Below are 16,653 nucleotides of genomic sequence, written 5' to 3'. Positions count from 1 at the left end.
TACTGTGCCACACTACAATAAAACAAGAGTTAGCAATGCAATAGGTCTCACATTTATGCAAGTTTGAGCTATTGGCATTAAAAATAACAATGCCTTTTATTTTTGTTTTTGTTTTAAAAACATAAATAAAAGGCATAGTCATTTACAATGCCAATAGCTTAAACTTGTTAAGGGCAGTGGATGCATTAGTCCACTGAGGACTTTTAACACTGTCGATACCTTGCCTGTTCGAGCCACGCGGTCCCCAGACAGTCTAAACTCGAACACCGAATCAACTGATTGAGGGTCACGAGCCCCTGCGGTGTGCCGTAGTCTGTCATCAAATTCTCAAGGAGGGTTAATCTCCTGCCAATGGGGATGTTATTGTAACTCTGTTAATTGCGAGGAGGCGCAGGGTGGAAGCAGCATTCTGACCGGGATGCCTGAACACAAACAGCATAAATTGAGAGGTACGGCAAGAAAGACATGCAGTGCAGAGAAGTTATTAGGCAGCGCAGCTGCTGCAGCATCCCAGAAATAACACACAAAGAAGTGTACATTTCAAGGTAATTCATTTGCACTTTCATTTTTTTATAAACACACAGGAACTTAGTCTTGGTCTGTTATATAATAGTCAGTAAAAACAATTTCCGTTTCTGTAGGTGCTTTTACCTCCCGAACAACATACTCGGGACGAAATTGAGATGGTTTTAGTGCCTGACAGATTTTTCTTCGCTTGTGTCTAGTTTGGTTATCCAAGTGCACTTCAATGTGTTTGTGTGTGTGTGCGCGTCACCTCCCAAAAGCGACACTCTCAGCCTTTTTCAGTTAAAACGTCTCTGGGATGAAATTGAGGTGTTTTTAATGCGTTATTTTTTAATTTGACTCTTGCGTCTAATTGAGTTATCCGAGTGCACTTCAATGTGTTTGTGTGTGAGCGCATCTGAGCAGTCTGATGAAAGCAGGTTGTCACATTTACAATGCAATGGGTCTCGCATTTGCGAGAGTTTATCCTATTGGCATTGTAAATGACAATGCCTTTTATTTATTTGTTTAAAAAACCAGCACATTAATAAAAGGTATTGTAGTCTACAATGCCAATAGCTCAAAGTCTAGTAAATGCGAGACCTATTGCATTTTCAATGCTTGTATGATATCTACTACCCGGACTTTATGAGGTTTAGTCCTCATTGATCCCTATGGACTTTGCCTTAAGTCTGACTTATTTCCGACCCCCTGAAGACTCTTGACTGATCTTCTGAGATGCTAATACTTGATTTATGCGGTCTGCTTAGTTCTGAAATGGAACTCTTTGATTACTGAGAACTCTCCGCACTAAACAAACCATTCTGCTCCTTTAGACTGTACTTGGGATATTTAGACTACTAATGTATAGAAGGGAAAACTTAAGATTGTTTTCGGAGCATCAGATCTTGGTGCTGTTAGTTGTTATCGCTCTGACTAAATTACTTGTTTGCTTTATATTGATTTGTCTAAATATCTTTAGGAGACTAGGTCTCCCTGTTGTAATTCTGTACTACTGTTTTATGGTCTTGAGCGTGATCTATTTGAGATTGATTACTAATTTATAATATACACCCTTTAACTTGGTTACCGATTCCTAGTTTTCATTGTGTATAGGCAAATGGGTTGCACTGTTAATTGATTGAATGAAGTATATCACCCTAACATTCCTCACCCGTCAGTGCGATATGAAAGGTCCATCGGAGGACCAAGCATAAGTATTAGCTAGATGAGATGCGACAATAAAGTGTGGGCCCAGAAACCACTGGATCAATGCTTCACATATTATTAAATGTATTTGACTTTGTCACAAGGCTCAGTAGTGAAACTTGATCCATCCATAGCTAGGGCTGCCACCTTTCCAAGAGAAGAATATCGGGCATTTGTTGTTTTAAGAGTCTGCAAAGACCTGGACATGATGATAAACTAAGGATTTAAAATAAAATTGCATGTATTCATTTGTAATATTACTTTTCTCTCTTTGTTTACTTAAATTAATAGTCGTGGATCATTAAAGCAGCTATGGTACTAGTTCAACCGTGATTTTCCTTATTTTTGTACGGGTCAGGTCACCAGGACATTAAAATACCGGTGGTGCCAGTAGAAAACCAGTAATGTGGTAACTGTATCCAGAACGCTTCATGGTCCCCGAAAGTAGCACACAGAAAACCGCTACCAAGTGGAATGGACGAGCAATTGTCTCACACTTGACTAGAACAACACAGAAAACTAAGTTGAATGAAGACTAAGCTGCTGTTTTGGAAAGGGCTACATACATGGCAACACCTCAGAGGACGAACGTGAGTATTGTAAAAATAAATAAATCGGGAGAATGAATTTTCGTCATTGACTTCTCTTGAAGGAGAGGCGATTTCAGGCGGGAGACAGCCAAAGTAAATCCATTTTTAGCTTTGAGAAATCAGGACGGGAATCGGGTCCATTGGCTTGTATGAGGCTGTTCGTTACACCGTATCCGGACCTGCGTTCGTGGTGTGTAGAGTTTATTTATTTATTTTGTGTTTTTATATAGCGCGGACTTTACCCGAAGGTGTCAGGGCGCTTCACAATAGGAACAGTAATGATACATGAGGAGAAAATTACAAGTGAACAAATTACAAAAGCAAACGTTACGTTACATGAGGCAAAAGTGTCAATTGTGAGCAAACAAAATACAAGAGGTAGCAAACGGTACATTACAGGGGGAAAGAGTGACATGTGTGCAAGTTACAAAAGCGTACAAAGTACAAGTAGAGGTATAATAATACAATAAATGAGAGACACTGAAATCACAAGAACAGCGTCCACTGAAGCAGCAGGCAACTCCCAGCAGCTAAGCGTTGCTTCCTTTTGTCATCTACCAGCCAGCCTGTTGCTGAGTCACTCACTCCCCGGCGGGCTATTGTTCGGAGCGGCTCTTGCGGGTGGTGTGGAAAGGCTGCACAATCACAGTTTTGCACTAGTTGCATAAAAGCGTACCTAAAGCAAAAGCCCAGCGGCCGTAAAGGGGCAAGGAGGGTGAGAAGCAAAAGATTCCATTTGAGCGACACTAAGACAAACCAATGAGGAGCATCGTCCCTGCCGGCGACTCACAGCTGATGCGCACGTCCCACTATACCGGAAAAGCACCCGGTGGCGAAATCCAATCAGATACATGCAGCTTCTGACGTATGACCACTCGGAGTCCATGGACGTCACCGTCGCGAGGGTGCCGGCGCAACGCTATCCCTGCTATTGGCTATGGACTCGCACCAACGGCATGAAGAGAAAACCAAAAGGCACCAATGAATTTAGTTTGTAGTGGGCGGGCCCAGACTGCTGCTTGGTTCCGTGTGGAAAAAATTCCGGTCTCGGGTGCAAAGTTATTTTTTTTCCTACTTCATGAGTGCCGGTTGCAGCGAACAAGTGTCAGTACCGAGGAGGACGGACTGCTGCCAAGCCGCGAGTTCTGTGTACGACTGTAGAGCTGTGAGGGCGCGAGCGCAGCTGCCGTTGGTACAAAACCGGTCTACTAAGCGACATACAGCTTTGTGACGCCAAAAAGCCTTTCGTGACGTCAAACGTCGGCCGTTGGTGGCTTCACTAACGCTCGGCCGCCGCGGCCGGAGGACGCGCGCCCCGTCGGTCATGGCTCAGACCCGGGGTGGGCAGCGGCGGCCGGTGTAAATTAAAAAGACTCTAGACGGAGCCGCGGACTTCCCGTACCCCCCAGGGCCCCGGGCCCCCCGAACACCAGCTGCAAAATGGCGTGCGGCCCGAACATGGTGCCGCTGCTGTGCATGTTGGCGCTGACCTTCCTCTTCTTCATCGTGGAGGTGGTGGTGAGCCGCCTGACCGCCTCGCTGGCCATGCTCTCGGACTCCTTCCACATGCTGTCCGATGTCATCGCGCTGGTGGTGGCCCTTATCGCCGTGCGCTTCGCCGGCCGCACCCAGGCCACAGACAAGAACACGTTCGGCTGGATCCGCGCAGAGGTGATGGGCGCGCTGGTCAACGCCGTCTTCTTGACTGCCCTCTGCTTCACCATCGTGCTGGAGGCCATCGAGCGCTTCAGCGAGGCGCACGAGATCGAGCAGCCGCTGGTGGTGATATGGGTGGGCGCCGGCGGACTGCTCGTCAACCTGGTGGGGCTGTGTATGTTCCGCGGGGGAGCCGGCCACGGACACTCACACGGCGGGGGAGGCGGCCACGGGCACTCCCACGGCCCCAAGAAGAGTCCACCGAAGCGGGAGAGGAGCGCCGGCGACGGGGAGGCGATCGACCGGGAAGAGACCAACACCCTGGTGGGGAACAGCGGCTCCAACGGGGTCGGCAGCGCCCAGAATTGTACCGGAACCAACGGTGTGTATGTGACAGGAGAGGGGTTGCTGTGGCTCGTAGGGTGGGTAAGGAATCGGCATCAAGCACGACACGTTGGAAATGGGGGCACATGATAAGGTCAGGGGTGTATGGTTTGAACCTTGCAGACGAGGACACAGCTGCTGACCAGTACTGTAGAGATGCACCTATGGTGCACGACGGGGAGGGGACACGATTGGCAAATAAGGGGGTTACAACTAACCGGAGTATTTAATTTATGATCACCTGTGTTGGAGTCATAAGACATGTTAGTGTGGGCACTAAATCTTGGTTTCCCCAACACCAAACATACGTGCGAGCACAAAGCAGTGGGGGCTTGTAAGTAATCGGTAAATACAAGATATTGTAGATAACTGGGCGGACGCATATACGTTTAAAGGAACATTGCCAAAAGTTAGGTGGACATAGCCAAAAGTCACCATAGTCACGCTGTTGACACGTTAATGATTTGAACACTGTTGGTTATATTCACATAAAATGAGGGACAATTGTCCATCTTTGAGTGGAGTAGACATTTTTGGACGGTTCTCTTGACGTCATCCGCACCGTGTCTACCCATGGCGCAACCATCCTTTTCGGTCTTCTTTTTCTCTCGAAGATCACTCCGTCTATGGCAAATACTTTTGAAAACATTCGCAGTTCTTGTCAAGATTCCTGCTGTGAGAAAGTTGCATCCACCAGGTGATACTTTCCCGTTGAAGAATATTATTTGTGACTTAGTGACAACTTGGTAAAAGATCATGTTCACGATCTTCATTCATTAGCCGATCGTCTGGAAATTACACCTTTCCGAGGGTTATACAGAATAGTTTGTAACTCCACGTGCCCTTTAGATAAATACATTTTAAGTAGCTTCACAAACTGTTAGTATTTCTTTCGTTTTTCATGAACTGAAAGATTTCCAGATACTTCGGTCCTAGAAAGGGAATAGTATGTTTTCTCGTACCGAACATACGTTTTTAGCTCTATGCTGATTCCGTTTTCATAATACTTTTCAATAATGTAATGAAATTTATATTGTGCCATTATACAAACATTTAACCTCTCAAATGTCGTTTTCGACAATCATATGGAAAGTCTCTTCAGGATTTGCTGCACTTTTTTTTTTTTTTTGTAAATTGTATGAAGTCCCCAGGAGGCATTTTTTAGTTCCTATTTTAAAGAACTTGAATTTTAATCAAGTCAGACCAGCCCTTGTGTATCTTCAATTGTTGAAGGATGATTGTATTATTTTTATAGTAGGGTTTTTAAAAGCAGCTGTGAAATCTAGGCACTATATGGACATGTAGTCTACTCATTTAGACATGTTTTAGATGATCTACTGTGTGGTAACATAGCTTGTTATTCAAATTATGTTAACCATTTACAGTTTTTATGTATTGTATTTGTGTAACTTTTATGGTTTTGTAAACAAAAACCGAATAAAGTTTGACTGACTGACAATCAGATGGAAAAAATAAGTTCTGTTTTCGACTTGGTGGCTCTTTCATATTGGGCTTTATCGGATTTTAGTCTGAAGGTTAACATTCGTTAGTATTCGCTATGTGCTTACTTTGCTACCCAGTGGATATTTTTGATAACCGATTTGGAAACAGGTTGGCCAACTGTCTTTTTGATTGTTGTCAAAGGTGTTTTGGTTCTGGCTAATGCGTTCGTGTATCATGAGGTGTTGTGGGCATTGTGATAACCAGCTGAATCTTACGCATGAGCTGTGTTGGATGTACTTTCAGATTTCTGTTGAGGTTTTTTTTATTCATAGTTGGTGATAAACCGCTACAAGGCCTCCACTGGCTGTACTTGGGTGTATGGTTTTTTGGGCAGGATATTCTTTTGGCAGTTTTTGTGGGTGTTTTGTATTTTTATGTATATGTAATGGTCTGTTATGTGGTATATTTGGATATTGTCAGCTGTATGTGCTGCATTTTGTCATGTTTGGGTATAGGAGCATACAATTGGAGAAAATTAGAGATATCTGAAGTCACTACACTCTAAAACCCTTTGAATACATCATCATTTGATATGATCGCAGGTTGCGTGCATTAGTACTTTAGCATCACTACCACAGCCTTCGCCAATACATTGATGGGGGGGAAAAGCGAGTATACTCTCATGCCAATCTGCGGTCTTGCGTTACTATACACCTGACCATCATCTAGTCCCCACCGATTCCCATTCGTTGTTAAATCTAACCTCAAGTGAAAAATAACTTGTATCACTTTTGCATTTAATAAACAAAAAAACAAGATGCTCTTAAAATATTAAAACAAAGAACTGCCTTGAAACACCACAAGCAGGGGCTCAAGTTTTTGATTATGAAGGCCATTTCAATTTTTGAAGTAATTGTAGCACCAGAAGTCTAATTACTACACTAATTAATTTTGTGAGGATTTTCATTAAAGTCTGCACTTCCATCCTTGTTTCATAAATTCATAAGTCTTGATAGACTTCCTTTCTTAGCACAAAATTAGGGCCCGTGTTTAATTACTGGTTGGATATATATATACTTTGCCTGTAATATCAACCTTTTTAAGACACTACTTTTAGTTGGCGTCTTCACACTCTGAAAGAACCACAATAGATCAGTGGTTTCAAGCAGCCAGTAGCATGCATCTTCCTTTTCTTTCCACCCACAGATTGAAATCACTCCTGGTTATTTATCGACCAGGTTGCAAACTTTGTCCAGGCTGAAGGTGTTGCATCTTGGATGAGGATACATATTTGCAATGGTTAGCGAGACCAGAAGCATTATGAGCTATTGGATGTTGGAAGGTAGTGCCTGTTATTCCTTTTATCCTTGTACAGCTAGGTAGTACTGTGCATATTAGGGTACTTTACTGCCTGACCTATTCTTCATTTTCTTTCCTTTTTAGGTCTCTCCTACGCAGCGCGTATGCACTGCATAGGAGGGCCTTTAGCCGTCGATCTGCTCATTTCAAGCACGCGCTTGTGGCGGCACCCACCTTGCGGGAGCGAGCAGGGGCGCGCACAAGCTAGAGTGCAGTGCTTGAAAATGAGCAGACTGCTCTCTCGCGCGCCTCTCTCCTCACCCACACATGTTGCGCCCCATCACCTCGTATTCAGCCTCTGCCTTTCCAAACGGTCCTTTGCGTTTTGTTCTGTCTTACAAAATTAAACTTTTGCCATAAATCACCTTCAGTTTAGAAGAATATTTCAGCAAATATGTGTTCAGTCAATCTTGCTGTCGCCTTTTGCCCTCATTAAATGTTTTGTGCCTCTGTAGTGTTTAAGAACAGTCCTTCATTTATTGTTATGACTGAATCCGCGTTGCCTGATATCCAGCACTTCACATCAGACTCTTTCCCTGGCAGTGTATGAGGGTGCTTTCTCAAAACATCATCACTGTCCCGACTGATCCTATCATTCGTTCAAATGATTTTGTGGCACCTACAATGACTTTTAGTTATTATTCAGATATTGATACTGGATGTATATTTCATTTTGTATTCTGGAGCGAACTCGTGCATATCTCCTGCTGCATTTGTTTTTATGTTCTTGTGTGTATCTGCTGTTCTTTTAGATAGTTGGCTGATATTTTTATCTGTTTTTTGGCACATTTCTCTATTTTATACTACTTAGGTATGTTTCTTTTTGTCTGACTTCTTACTGCGATTGTAGTATGTATGTTGTAGTGACCAATCTCCTTTTCGTTTTACAGTATTCAGTGACCTTCCCCCATATCTTATCCCATACCACTTTCTCTTCAAAGCTTGATCTGTGCAGCTGCTTCCCACCATGTATCTTCTGCAGAACTTGCGCTTTTGGAATAGGCTTCATTGTTTCACCGATCACCTACCCCTCAACCATATGCAGAGGTTCTGCACCAGTTGTAACTTGGGCCATAGACAATTTGTTAATCTTCAGCTTTCAATTTCACTTGGGAATAGTCAACCCTCTCGCTTTGTCTTGTGCTTCCCATGCCCTTCATCACCCTCTGTCCATTGACTGCAATATGAGGATTCTCCTGTTGTTCGGCAGTTATCACTTTACTACTTAAGTAGCGTTTACCGACAGTTATGATGTTTCAGGGTGTTGTGCTGTATAGATCTAATGGCTTTTGGGGCATGATGAGTACATGACCCTACCCACAACAAGCATTGGCATAGCTAATAGGTCTCGCCTTTGGGACCTTATAAGTGTTTAGCCATGCAACAGTTGATGTTGCACCAAGGATATTTTGCTGCATAACTAAATACTTATAAGGTCCCAAAAGCGAGACCTATTGGCTATGCCAATGCTTGTTTAAATAATCTTGTTGCAAATTGTCCAAAATAGATGCTAAGTTGCCTTAACTGCATTTGAGTAGTGAGTGGGTCAGGTTTAAACTCTCCATTAATGTTGTCAAGCCAGTTCTGCTGGGCTATTGTAACTTAAGACAGGCAATTCTTCCGACCAGTATTGGTGTTGTGTTAGGATGGAAGCACAGCAACCAGACACTACTACGAGCTTGCTATATTGTCAAATATCGTAACAAAGTAGAAGATTTAAACCTCCCTCTTTGAGGTTGCAACATGTTTAGGGGTCACTAGAATTATGCAGCAGGGGAGGGCCAAATTATGTGGCAAGAAAAAGCAAATTATGTGGCACGTTGCATCACATACTATAATAGTAAGTACTACTTCATTATTTTGTCATTTGTATTGCAATTGTTAACAATGTTTGGGAATTGGCTGCACCTTAATTAGTATAAACACAGAAAATCCTTGGGTCTGAAATAATGGAGTGTGTTAGAAATAACAGATCATGTCAAAGTATCTACTCTCCCAATAGGGGATAAGTCCCTTTAGGACGAATACTCTCACTCACCATAGGTGACATGCTTCACCTTATTAGTACCAGTTAACACCTGTATAGAGCCGTAGGCAATAGAAAGGTGACCAGTCCAGTTTTGGAAAGAGCCTTTCATTGCACAGCAACAGGTTGCTGTGTTTCTAGTAACTTTTGAACCTTTTAAGCTAAAAATAACATTCTTATATTGCTAAAATGTGCAGATTATGCAGCAGATGGTGGATTATGTGGCAAATCTGTACTTCTGTGAAAAATGCAGCAGCTGCACAATCACATAATTTGAGTTGCCCGTAATATGGTAGACCACTTACACCCAGGGCCACTAGAATTATGCAGCAGGGAAGAACCAAATTATGTGGCAAAGTTGACTACATTATGTGATAGTGCTAACATGCGTAAACATGGGACTAATACCACCTGGGAAATGATTTTGGCTCATTTGTACCTGTTTAATATCCAGGTTTGGTAAGAAGTGACATAAAGGTACTAGTCCACTTTTGCAAAGGGCACTCTACTACGCTGCAACATGTGTCTCCATATTTTAGTAACATTTATTGCTTTTGAGCTTGAACATTTTTTTGTTATATACATTTTGCAGAATATGCAGTAGATTATGGATTAGGTTACACATTCATAATTTCGTATAAAATGCTGCAGCTGCAAAATCACATAATTCCAGTGGCCCGGGCCGTTATCACTTACAAATGTAACGTTTAAGCACTGTTACTAATAAGAATCTCAGTTACAGTGTAACTAATCTGGCTTGCTGTGCGAATTTAAAGCCCAACATCACACATACGTTAAAGTCACAATCATACGCTGTGCCTTATTTGGTTGCGCATTGACAGCTCAATAGATACCTCTTTCTAGTGGGGGAACACCTACTGCTTCTTGTGGTTCGCCACTTGCTACATACGCTCTGTGCAGGGAACCTTCCTGTCTTTTTCGAGGACGCATCTGCATCGGTCAGGCTGAAGATTTCTTGTACTGCTGTAAAATAACTGTCCCGAGTACTACTTTACTCCATAGGAAGAATTCAGTGACACCGACTTTCAACTGTGCACCAGGCTTTCCGTCCTACACTTCTCAAGTGCACATATTTGACAACACCTCTGAGGTGTATTGAGCATTGTGTAAATATGTACATGAAAAATAAGCATTACACATTTTTTCTTCTTAAATGCATTCTATCCTCGGGTATAGCAAAGCTCGTACTTTCAGTGTATTACAACTTCGAACTTGACCCAGTGTCATGCTGTAGACACAAGATTGCTTTTTATTTGATTTATTCTTTTTGTATGCTAAAATTCTTAAACATGTCTTCCTTCTATTAGCGGGTTTCTCGTGGTCCAAGAGGAAAAAACTGATTACTTTATACCTCTACCCTGGAGTTCCAAGAGTGACATTCTAAGACTTATTTTATTCTGAAGAACTTGCTATCTAGCAAGGAAATGGTCTATTTTCCTCCAATATCTTCATGATTTTGCGGAGGAATCCATCCTTTATGTTCTCAGTTATTAATCTTTTCCTGAATTTGTTAAATAAGTTGCAGCTTCTACGGTTCTAAATGAAGCCATAAGGGGGCAGTGGAAGCAGGTTGTTTGGTTAGTACACCGGACACTACCATGACATAACTCTACAAGACATTTTTCATGATTCAGTTAGGTCTTTCATCTTAGTTTATTTTTTCAATGAATGTTTTTTTTTTATTACAAAAAATCTCTTGTTTTTGTTTGTATAAAGTGAGTACCCTTTTCTCCCATTCGGGCATCTGCTATGTGAAATGAAAATCATGCTCGGTGCTGCATTAGCTTGTGTTGTTTTAATGGCACAAATAGAATAGCACTGCTAGAACATTAAATAACTATTGAGGCATTGGTGACTCGGAAAGAGACTGCCGTAAGATGTAACAGATCAAACCAGCCTATAACGTAGTTGTAGCTTCAAAGTATTTATTTTCATTAAATGGCTTTTGTGAATCCATTGATATGAGGTGGTATTTCGGAGCACACCTGTTTAATAATGGCTGCATTCTAGTTTATCCGTTAGTCTACAATCGCAGAAGAGGTTAAAAAAAGTCCCAAGTTTTCCTGTTTTCCTCGTTGGCATAATTGAATTGGTAGATTCCTGACGGCCCTTCAGTTATTCACCATTATCCCCTGCTAACTAAAATGTGTTTGCACGATGTAGTCGCTGACCTGTGATCTACATCTACAGTCTTTGCTTGGACTTCTTTAGTTTTGTGAGATCTTCTGGACAACATTAGAATCTGAAAAAGCTAAGATTCAAATCCTATCGACCCAATGCAGGTTTTCTTCAACAAATGTTTTACTATTTCTATGAGACCCATTTTAGTAGGATATAAATAATTATTTCCTGCTGTTGACTTGTAAGAATTTGGAATTGAGGCTTGCCTTTTCTTAGACGGCTTTGTGTGCAACTGGCAAGAACATTGTGCATGGGAATACTTATCTTTTTTTGTCTAATTTTAAACACATCAGTTTTGTAATATGGATAAATGTGTTGCTCAGTAGAAACTGCCACACGTAGCAAATGTTTCATGTCTAACAAGAAGCAAAGTGAAAGACATGGAAAAACACATTGCAGAGCCCCATTTAACTCCATAAAACATGGGGATATATGAATATCGGATTGTTTCAAGTGTGCTTCAAGTACATATGTATATTTTGTGAACTGCATATACCTCAGTCTTCATCTTAAAAGACTAAACGGTGGATGTTAAAATATTTCACCTTTTCTTTGCAGGTGACCCAAAGAACTGTGTGGATCTTAAACTAAATGGAAACATTGTCCACGAAGATAACTCTGTGGAACTGGAAGATACCACCTCACAACTTAATATGCGTGGAGTTTTTCTACATGTCCTTGGAGATGCTTTAGGATCGGTTATTGTTGTTGTCAATGCCACCATTTTTTACTTTGTGTGGAAGCAGTGTCCCCCTGACGTGCCATGCACCAACCCCTGTGTGAATGACCACTACAAGGATCATGTATATCCGTATGTAAACCATACTGCTTTGGGTCTGCCAGGCAACGAATCTAATCCTGCCTATCTCGAGGCTGGTCCCTGTTGGGTGTTGTATTTGGATCCATCTCTGTGCTTGATAATGGTTTGTATACTCTTGTATACAACGTTTCCATTACTCAAGGAGTCTGCCCTCATCCTATTACAAACTGTTCCTAAGCAAATTGATATTCATTCTTTAAGTCGGAAACTGGGTGACATTGAAGGAGTTGAAGCTGTTCATGAGCTGCATGTTTGGCAACTTGCTGGTAGCAGGATCATTGCAACTGCTCATATTAAATGCCACGACCCTCCCTCGTACATGGATGTTGCAAAGCGCATAAAAGATTTCTTTCACAATGAAGGAATCCATGCTACTACCATTCAGCCAGAATTTTCGGGTGTGGGATCGGAATTAGGAATTTCTTCATGTGAACTTCCTTGTAGAACTCAGTGTGCATTAAAGCAGTGCTGCGCAGGAAAGAAAGTGAAAAAGACTGGTGTATCTGCTCTCGCTGACTCTGAGAGCAATAGCGAATCTCCAAAGAGTTTCAGAGGAAGGACTAATACCGGAGAACACGAAACTGCAGTTGTCGTAATCGATAGTGAGGAAAAGCAATTTGAATCTTGTTTATAAATGAAACATTTGTGAGGTTTGTTTTGCTACGTACATTCTTTCCATAGAATGTAAACTGACTTTTCATGTCACTCTGCCAATTCTAAACGCAGGTAGGATGCTTTTGGTAGTAGTTCGAATTTTGTAATGTCATGCATATTTTGTTGGCATTATAGGTGCAGCAGTGCTGTAGCCCGGGCTTGCCGTTATTTCAGCTGGGGAAATGGCCAACCAATGTGATGACAAACATTTCAAAGATTCTTATGGCATAGCATTGATTTACGTGGTTAAATAAATCTGAATGTAATTTGTGTAGCTGGAATTTCTTAAGTAGTTTTCATTTTTCTCCTACCAACCTGAGACCTGCCTGCGCTTTATATTCCTCATCGTATTTCTATGTGGGTAGTCCACAGATTCTTTACTGAGCTCTGGGAAATTGCTTTAATTTATCAATGTAACTGTTGCGTAATTGTGGCACTGCTGCATGTCCATTTTGAAATGGAAATCTGAAGCCAAGTGGCTTTCTTTTTTTATAGTTTTAAACTGTACTACTTTTTAGTACTCTGCACACAAAACCAGCAGATTGTTGAAAAATATGGTTTGTACAATACATCGTTTCTACTCAAGATTTTTTAAATTATCTGAAAGGCATATTCTGGTGCTTTTTCAATGTCATTTTTGCACAACATAATTTATAGCATAACACATAGTGATATATTGTAATGCATTTTTATAATGCATATCTAACTCTCAGTCTAGGGTACCTATAATTGTAGCACTTGAAAAAAACGTACAGACTTGCATGTGTCCACCTCTGGAGTGGTAGTTTCACTCATAACTCCCATCTGGTTGATAGGGAGAGAACATCACAATTCTTTCTGTGTTCCAGTTGACCCGTTGTAAGGTTCAACAGTGCAATGAAACTTGCCGATATCAGTATTGAATTTAAAACCAATCTATCCGATGATGCCTTGGCTTTCGGCATGGCTTCTGGTCAAAGGTGTGATTCTAATTGTCTGGTAAGTTTGATTCATTGGGGTTATCCACCGTACCCTTAAAATACATGTTAGTACAGAAAATGCTTCCCAGCTATATTTGTTTTGTTAACTTATTTAATGAGCTATTTTGTTTTTCTAATGCTTTTGACTTCATTATTTTGATGTGTTTGAAATTTATCTCTTATCTAGGAGCATTACATGAACGTCCGGTTCTTGACGGCTGTTACCCGTTCACCTATGGTTTTTCCTAAAAGTCAGGCCATTTATTGCCACAACTTGGAAATTGCATCTTTTAGCCTAAAATGAATGATGTGTTGCCTTGTTGGGAATTCTAAAGAAATGTAGTGAATTCAGTCTTTTGTCAGTTGCTGCTTTTTGGGGGTGGGCATCCTTTACATTCCCTTTTGTAAAGAATTGATGAAAAAGGCAGGTTTTTGTGTTTCACTTTTTCTATACAAAATTGGGATAATATCTGAATTACAATGTTTATTTCTCTAATCAAGTACGAACCTTTATTACCGGAGCATTAACCTTGAATGTGCTCTTAAGTGTGTTTACTTGTGTTAAGCAGTTGTTTTTATCCCCCGCCCCCCATGGTATATCTTCATACTTTTGTCTCTTATGTGAGCTTCTGCATTCAACTGCACTGTATTGAATTAATGTTCAATTGGTGTAATAAGCTCACTAATTTCTGTAGCTTGAATCCTGTTTTAATTACATCCGTGGATATACAGCCTGTTATGTAAACGAGGAAACATCAAATTTGAATCTGCCCATTATTCTTTTCAGTCAAGTTTACAGCACACAGAATGTAATTAGATTACCATGATAAATCCTGGGATCGAAACTGCTGTTTATACTGTAACTTGTATTTTGTGCATTCCTGACCTACCGTAGAACATCACAATAAAGAACAAAGGCCTCCTTTGCACTTCAGAGTCTAAGCTGGTATTTGTGGAAATTCTTCATATATCGTCCGGGAGCAAATGTATATAGGAAAACTTGTCAGTTTCAAACACCAATAGTATTAATGTATGTTTTTTTTGTATGATAAGTAAAATTAACTCACAGCCATAACACTGAGACAAATCTATATCTTTGTGCTATAGAATGTTCACAGGCCGATTCTCTTTCACATATTTTGTTTTCTCTCATTTATCCTTAAAGGTAGAAACATTTTTTTTCATGTAGATGTCAGAAAGTTCCCTACTTTTTCATACTGCACTTTTTTCTTCTGAACATGTTTGGAAACCTGTGGTTCACTAGCCAAGGACAGAAACCACATATGAAGTTCCCAAACTATCTTGCATGTGTACAACCCACTGCAGTATTGTCGCCATCCTTATTCAATCTTTCTTGGACCACGCTGGTGCCCCTCCCCCCTCCCGTCATGCACTATTAGACATTTCACCTTTCCTAAAGCTGGCGCATCAATAGTCTTGCAAAAATTGCTTTTCCAAGTCCTGAATGGGGTTCTATACTACAGGTAAACATCATCCTGAGAAATGATTGAAGTTACTTCAATTTTTTAATTTTTTATTTGATATGGTCCTTTGAGAAGACACTTTTAGTGTTCCATCAACGAGTTTTGATGGTGAATGACTCCAAGCTGAAAAGTAAGTGAATTGGGTTTATCATCTTTATTGTTGGCAGGCTTGGATTGTTTAAAGAATTGAAGGTTCTTCTAGTCCGTAACAATATTGATAAGATGTTTGGCGTTCTTTCTTGAGGACTGTTCTTTTTGGTTGTATGCCTCTTTCATGACAGAAGGGCTGTTGAATGTAGCAGGTGTGTAGTTGGGTGTTATTGGTGAGAGAACCACTCCAACGATGCTGGATTGGAGAGATTGGCTTCCATTGTGTATTGGATTCTTCCTCCTGACCCCTGCGCCACCTCCAACCCTTCCATCGCTCACTAATATCACCAAAGCAACTGTGCGCTGGAGAGGAATAGAAGTTGACACCACAGGAGCTCAAACAAAACGGGCAGTAATCGGAAGTCTTTATGATGCAATGTGAGTCTTTTTTGTTAATTTCCTTCCTCCCACCCTCTCAATACTTTCCTGGTTAACTAATTACTCCAAAATGCCCTGTATAACCAGCAGCAACACCTGAGAAATGCAGACCAATCCATCTAGTAAATGATGGGAACTGATACAAGTGCAGGAGGGTGGCTTCAATCCAAGGACCTCCTTCGACTCCTAAAGGCTGGTTCTTAGTGATGTGGGAGGAGGCATTCTCCACCTTTTCAGGGAGACAGGGCAGGTTAATGGGGGCAGAGGTGAGGGAAAAGGAGAGATCAAGATCACATGGACGTGCTGAACTCTTGAATTTTCCTAGTTTGTCAGGGCATAGATTGGGTGTATCTGAGCAGCACGTTCGTCAGCTGCTCTTTTAGCCAAAGCTGGTTTGGAATTTATTTGCATTCTGATCAACCTGTTGGTTGGCTTTGATAAAGTGACCCTATATCGGTATATTGGAAAAGGCAGTAGGTTGTGAAGCAATTACTTGGATATGGATAAGTCTGCCATCACACAATTGACCTTGAAATTCCCTGTGTCAATATATTCCGGCTACAGAGGCTTCCCCTGCCCTCTTTAAACTATGTTCCATATATAACTATGGATAGTAGATTGTGCTGTGAAAGCACTACAAAAAGATTAATACTGGTCTGGTGAAGCGAATCCTGAATAATATGAACGAACAGAAACCTACATCTGACCGCTCTTCCACAAGCCTAAGTGTTTGGTACTGTTACATTAGTTTAGTGTCTGCAGTGGGTGCACGTCCAAAATGCAGTCTTCAGATGTGAAACTGCAATATGAAGGTGAAGCACACCAACTGAATCGG

The 16,653-nt window shown here is 41.3% G+C and overlaps 1 protein-coding gene across 1 annotated transcript; it reads left to right on the top strand.

Moving 5' to 3' along the window:
• The first annotated feature begins 2,791 nt into the window (after positions 1-2,791).
• Positions 2,792-14,748, top strand: SLC30A1 (solute carrier family 30 member 1). Its single transcript, XM_078649739.1, has 2 exons — positions 2,792-4,341; positions 11,932-14,748. Exons 1-2 carry the CDS (start codon positions 3,744-3,746, stop codon positions 12,825-12,827), a joined length of 1,494 nt encoding a protein of 497 aa, XP_078505865.1. The 5' UTR covers positions 2,792-3,743; the 3' UTR covers positions 12,828-14,748.
• The last annotated feature ends 1,905 nt before the right edge of the window (positions 14,749-16,653 follow it).

Source organism: Lissotriton helveticus, chromosome 6 (genome assembly GCF_964261635.1).
Source record: "Lissotriton helveticus chromosome 6, aLisHel1.1, whole genome shotgun sequence".
NCBI lineage: Eukaryota > Metazoa > Chordata > Amphibia > Caudata > Salamandridae > Lissotriton > Lissotriton helveticus.
The sequence above is the reverse complement of the archived record's forward strand: the minus strand, read 5'-3'. Positions and strand labels throughout refer to the sequence as shown.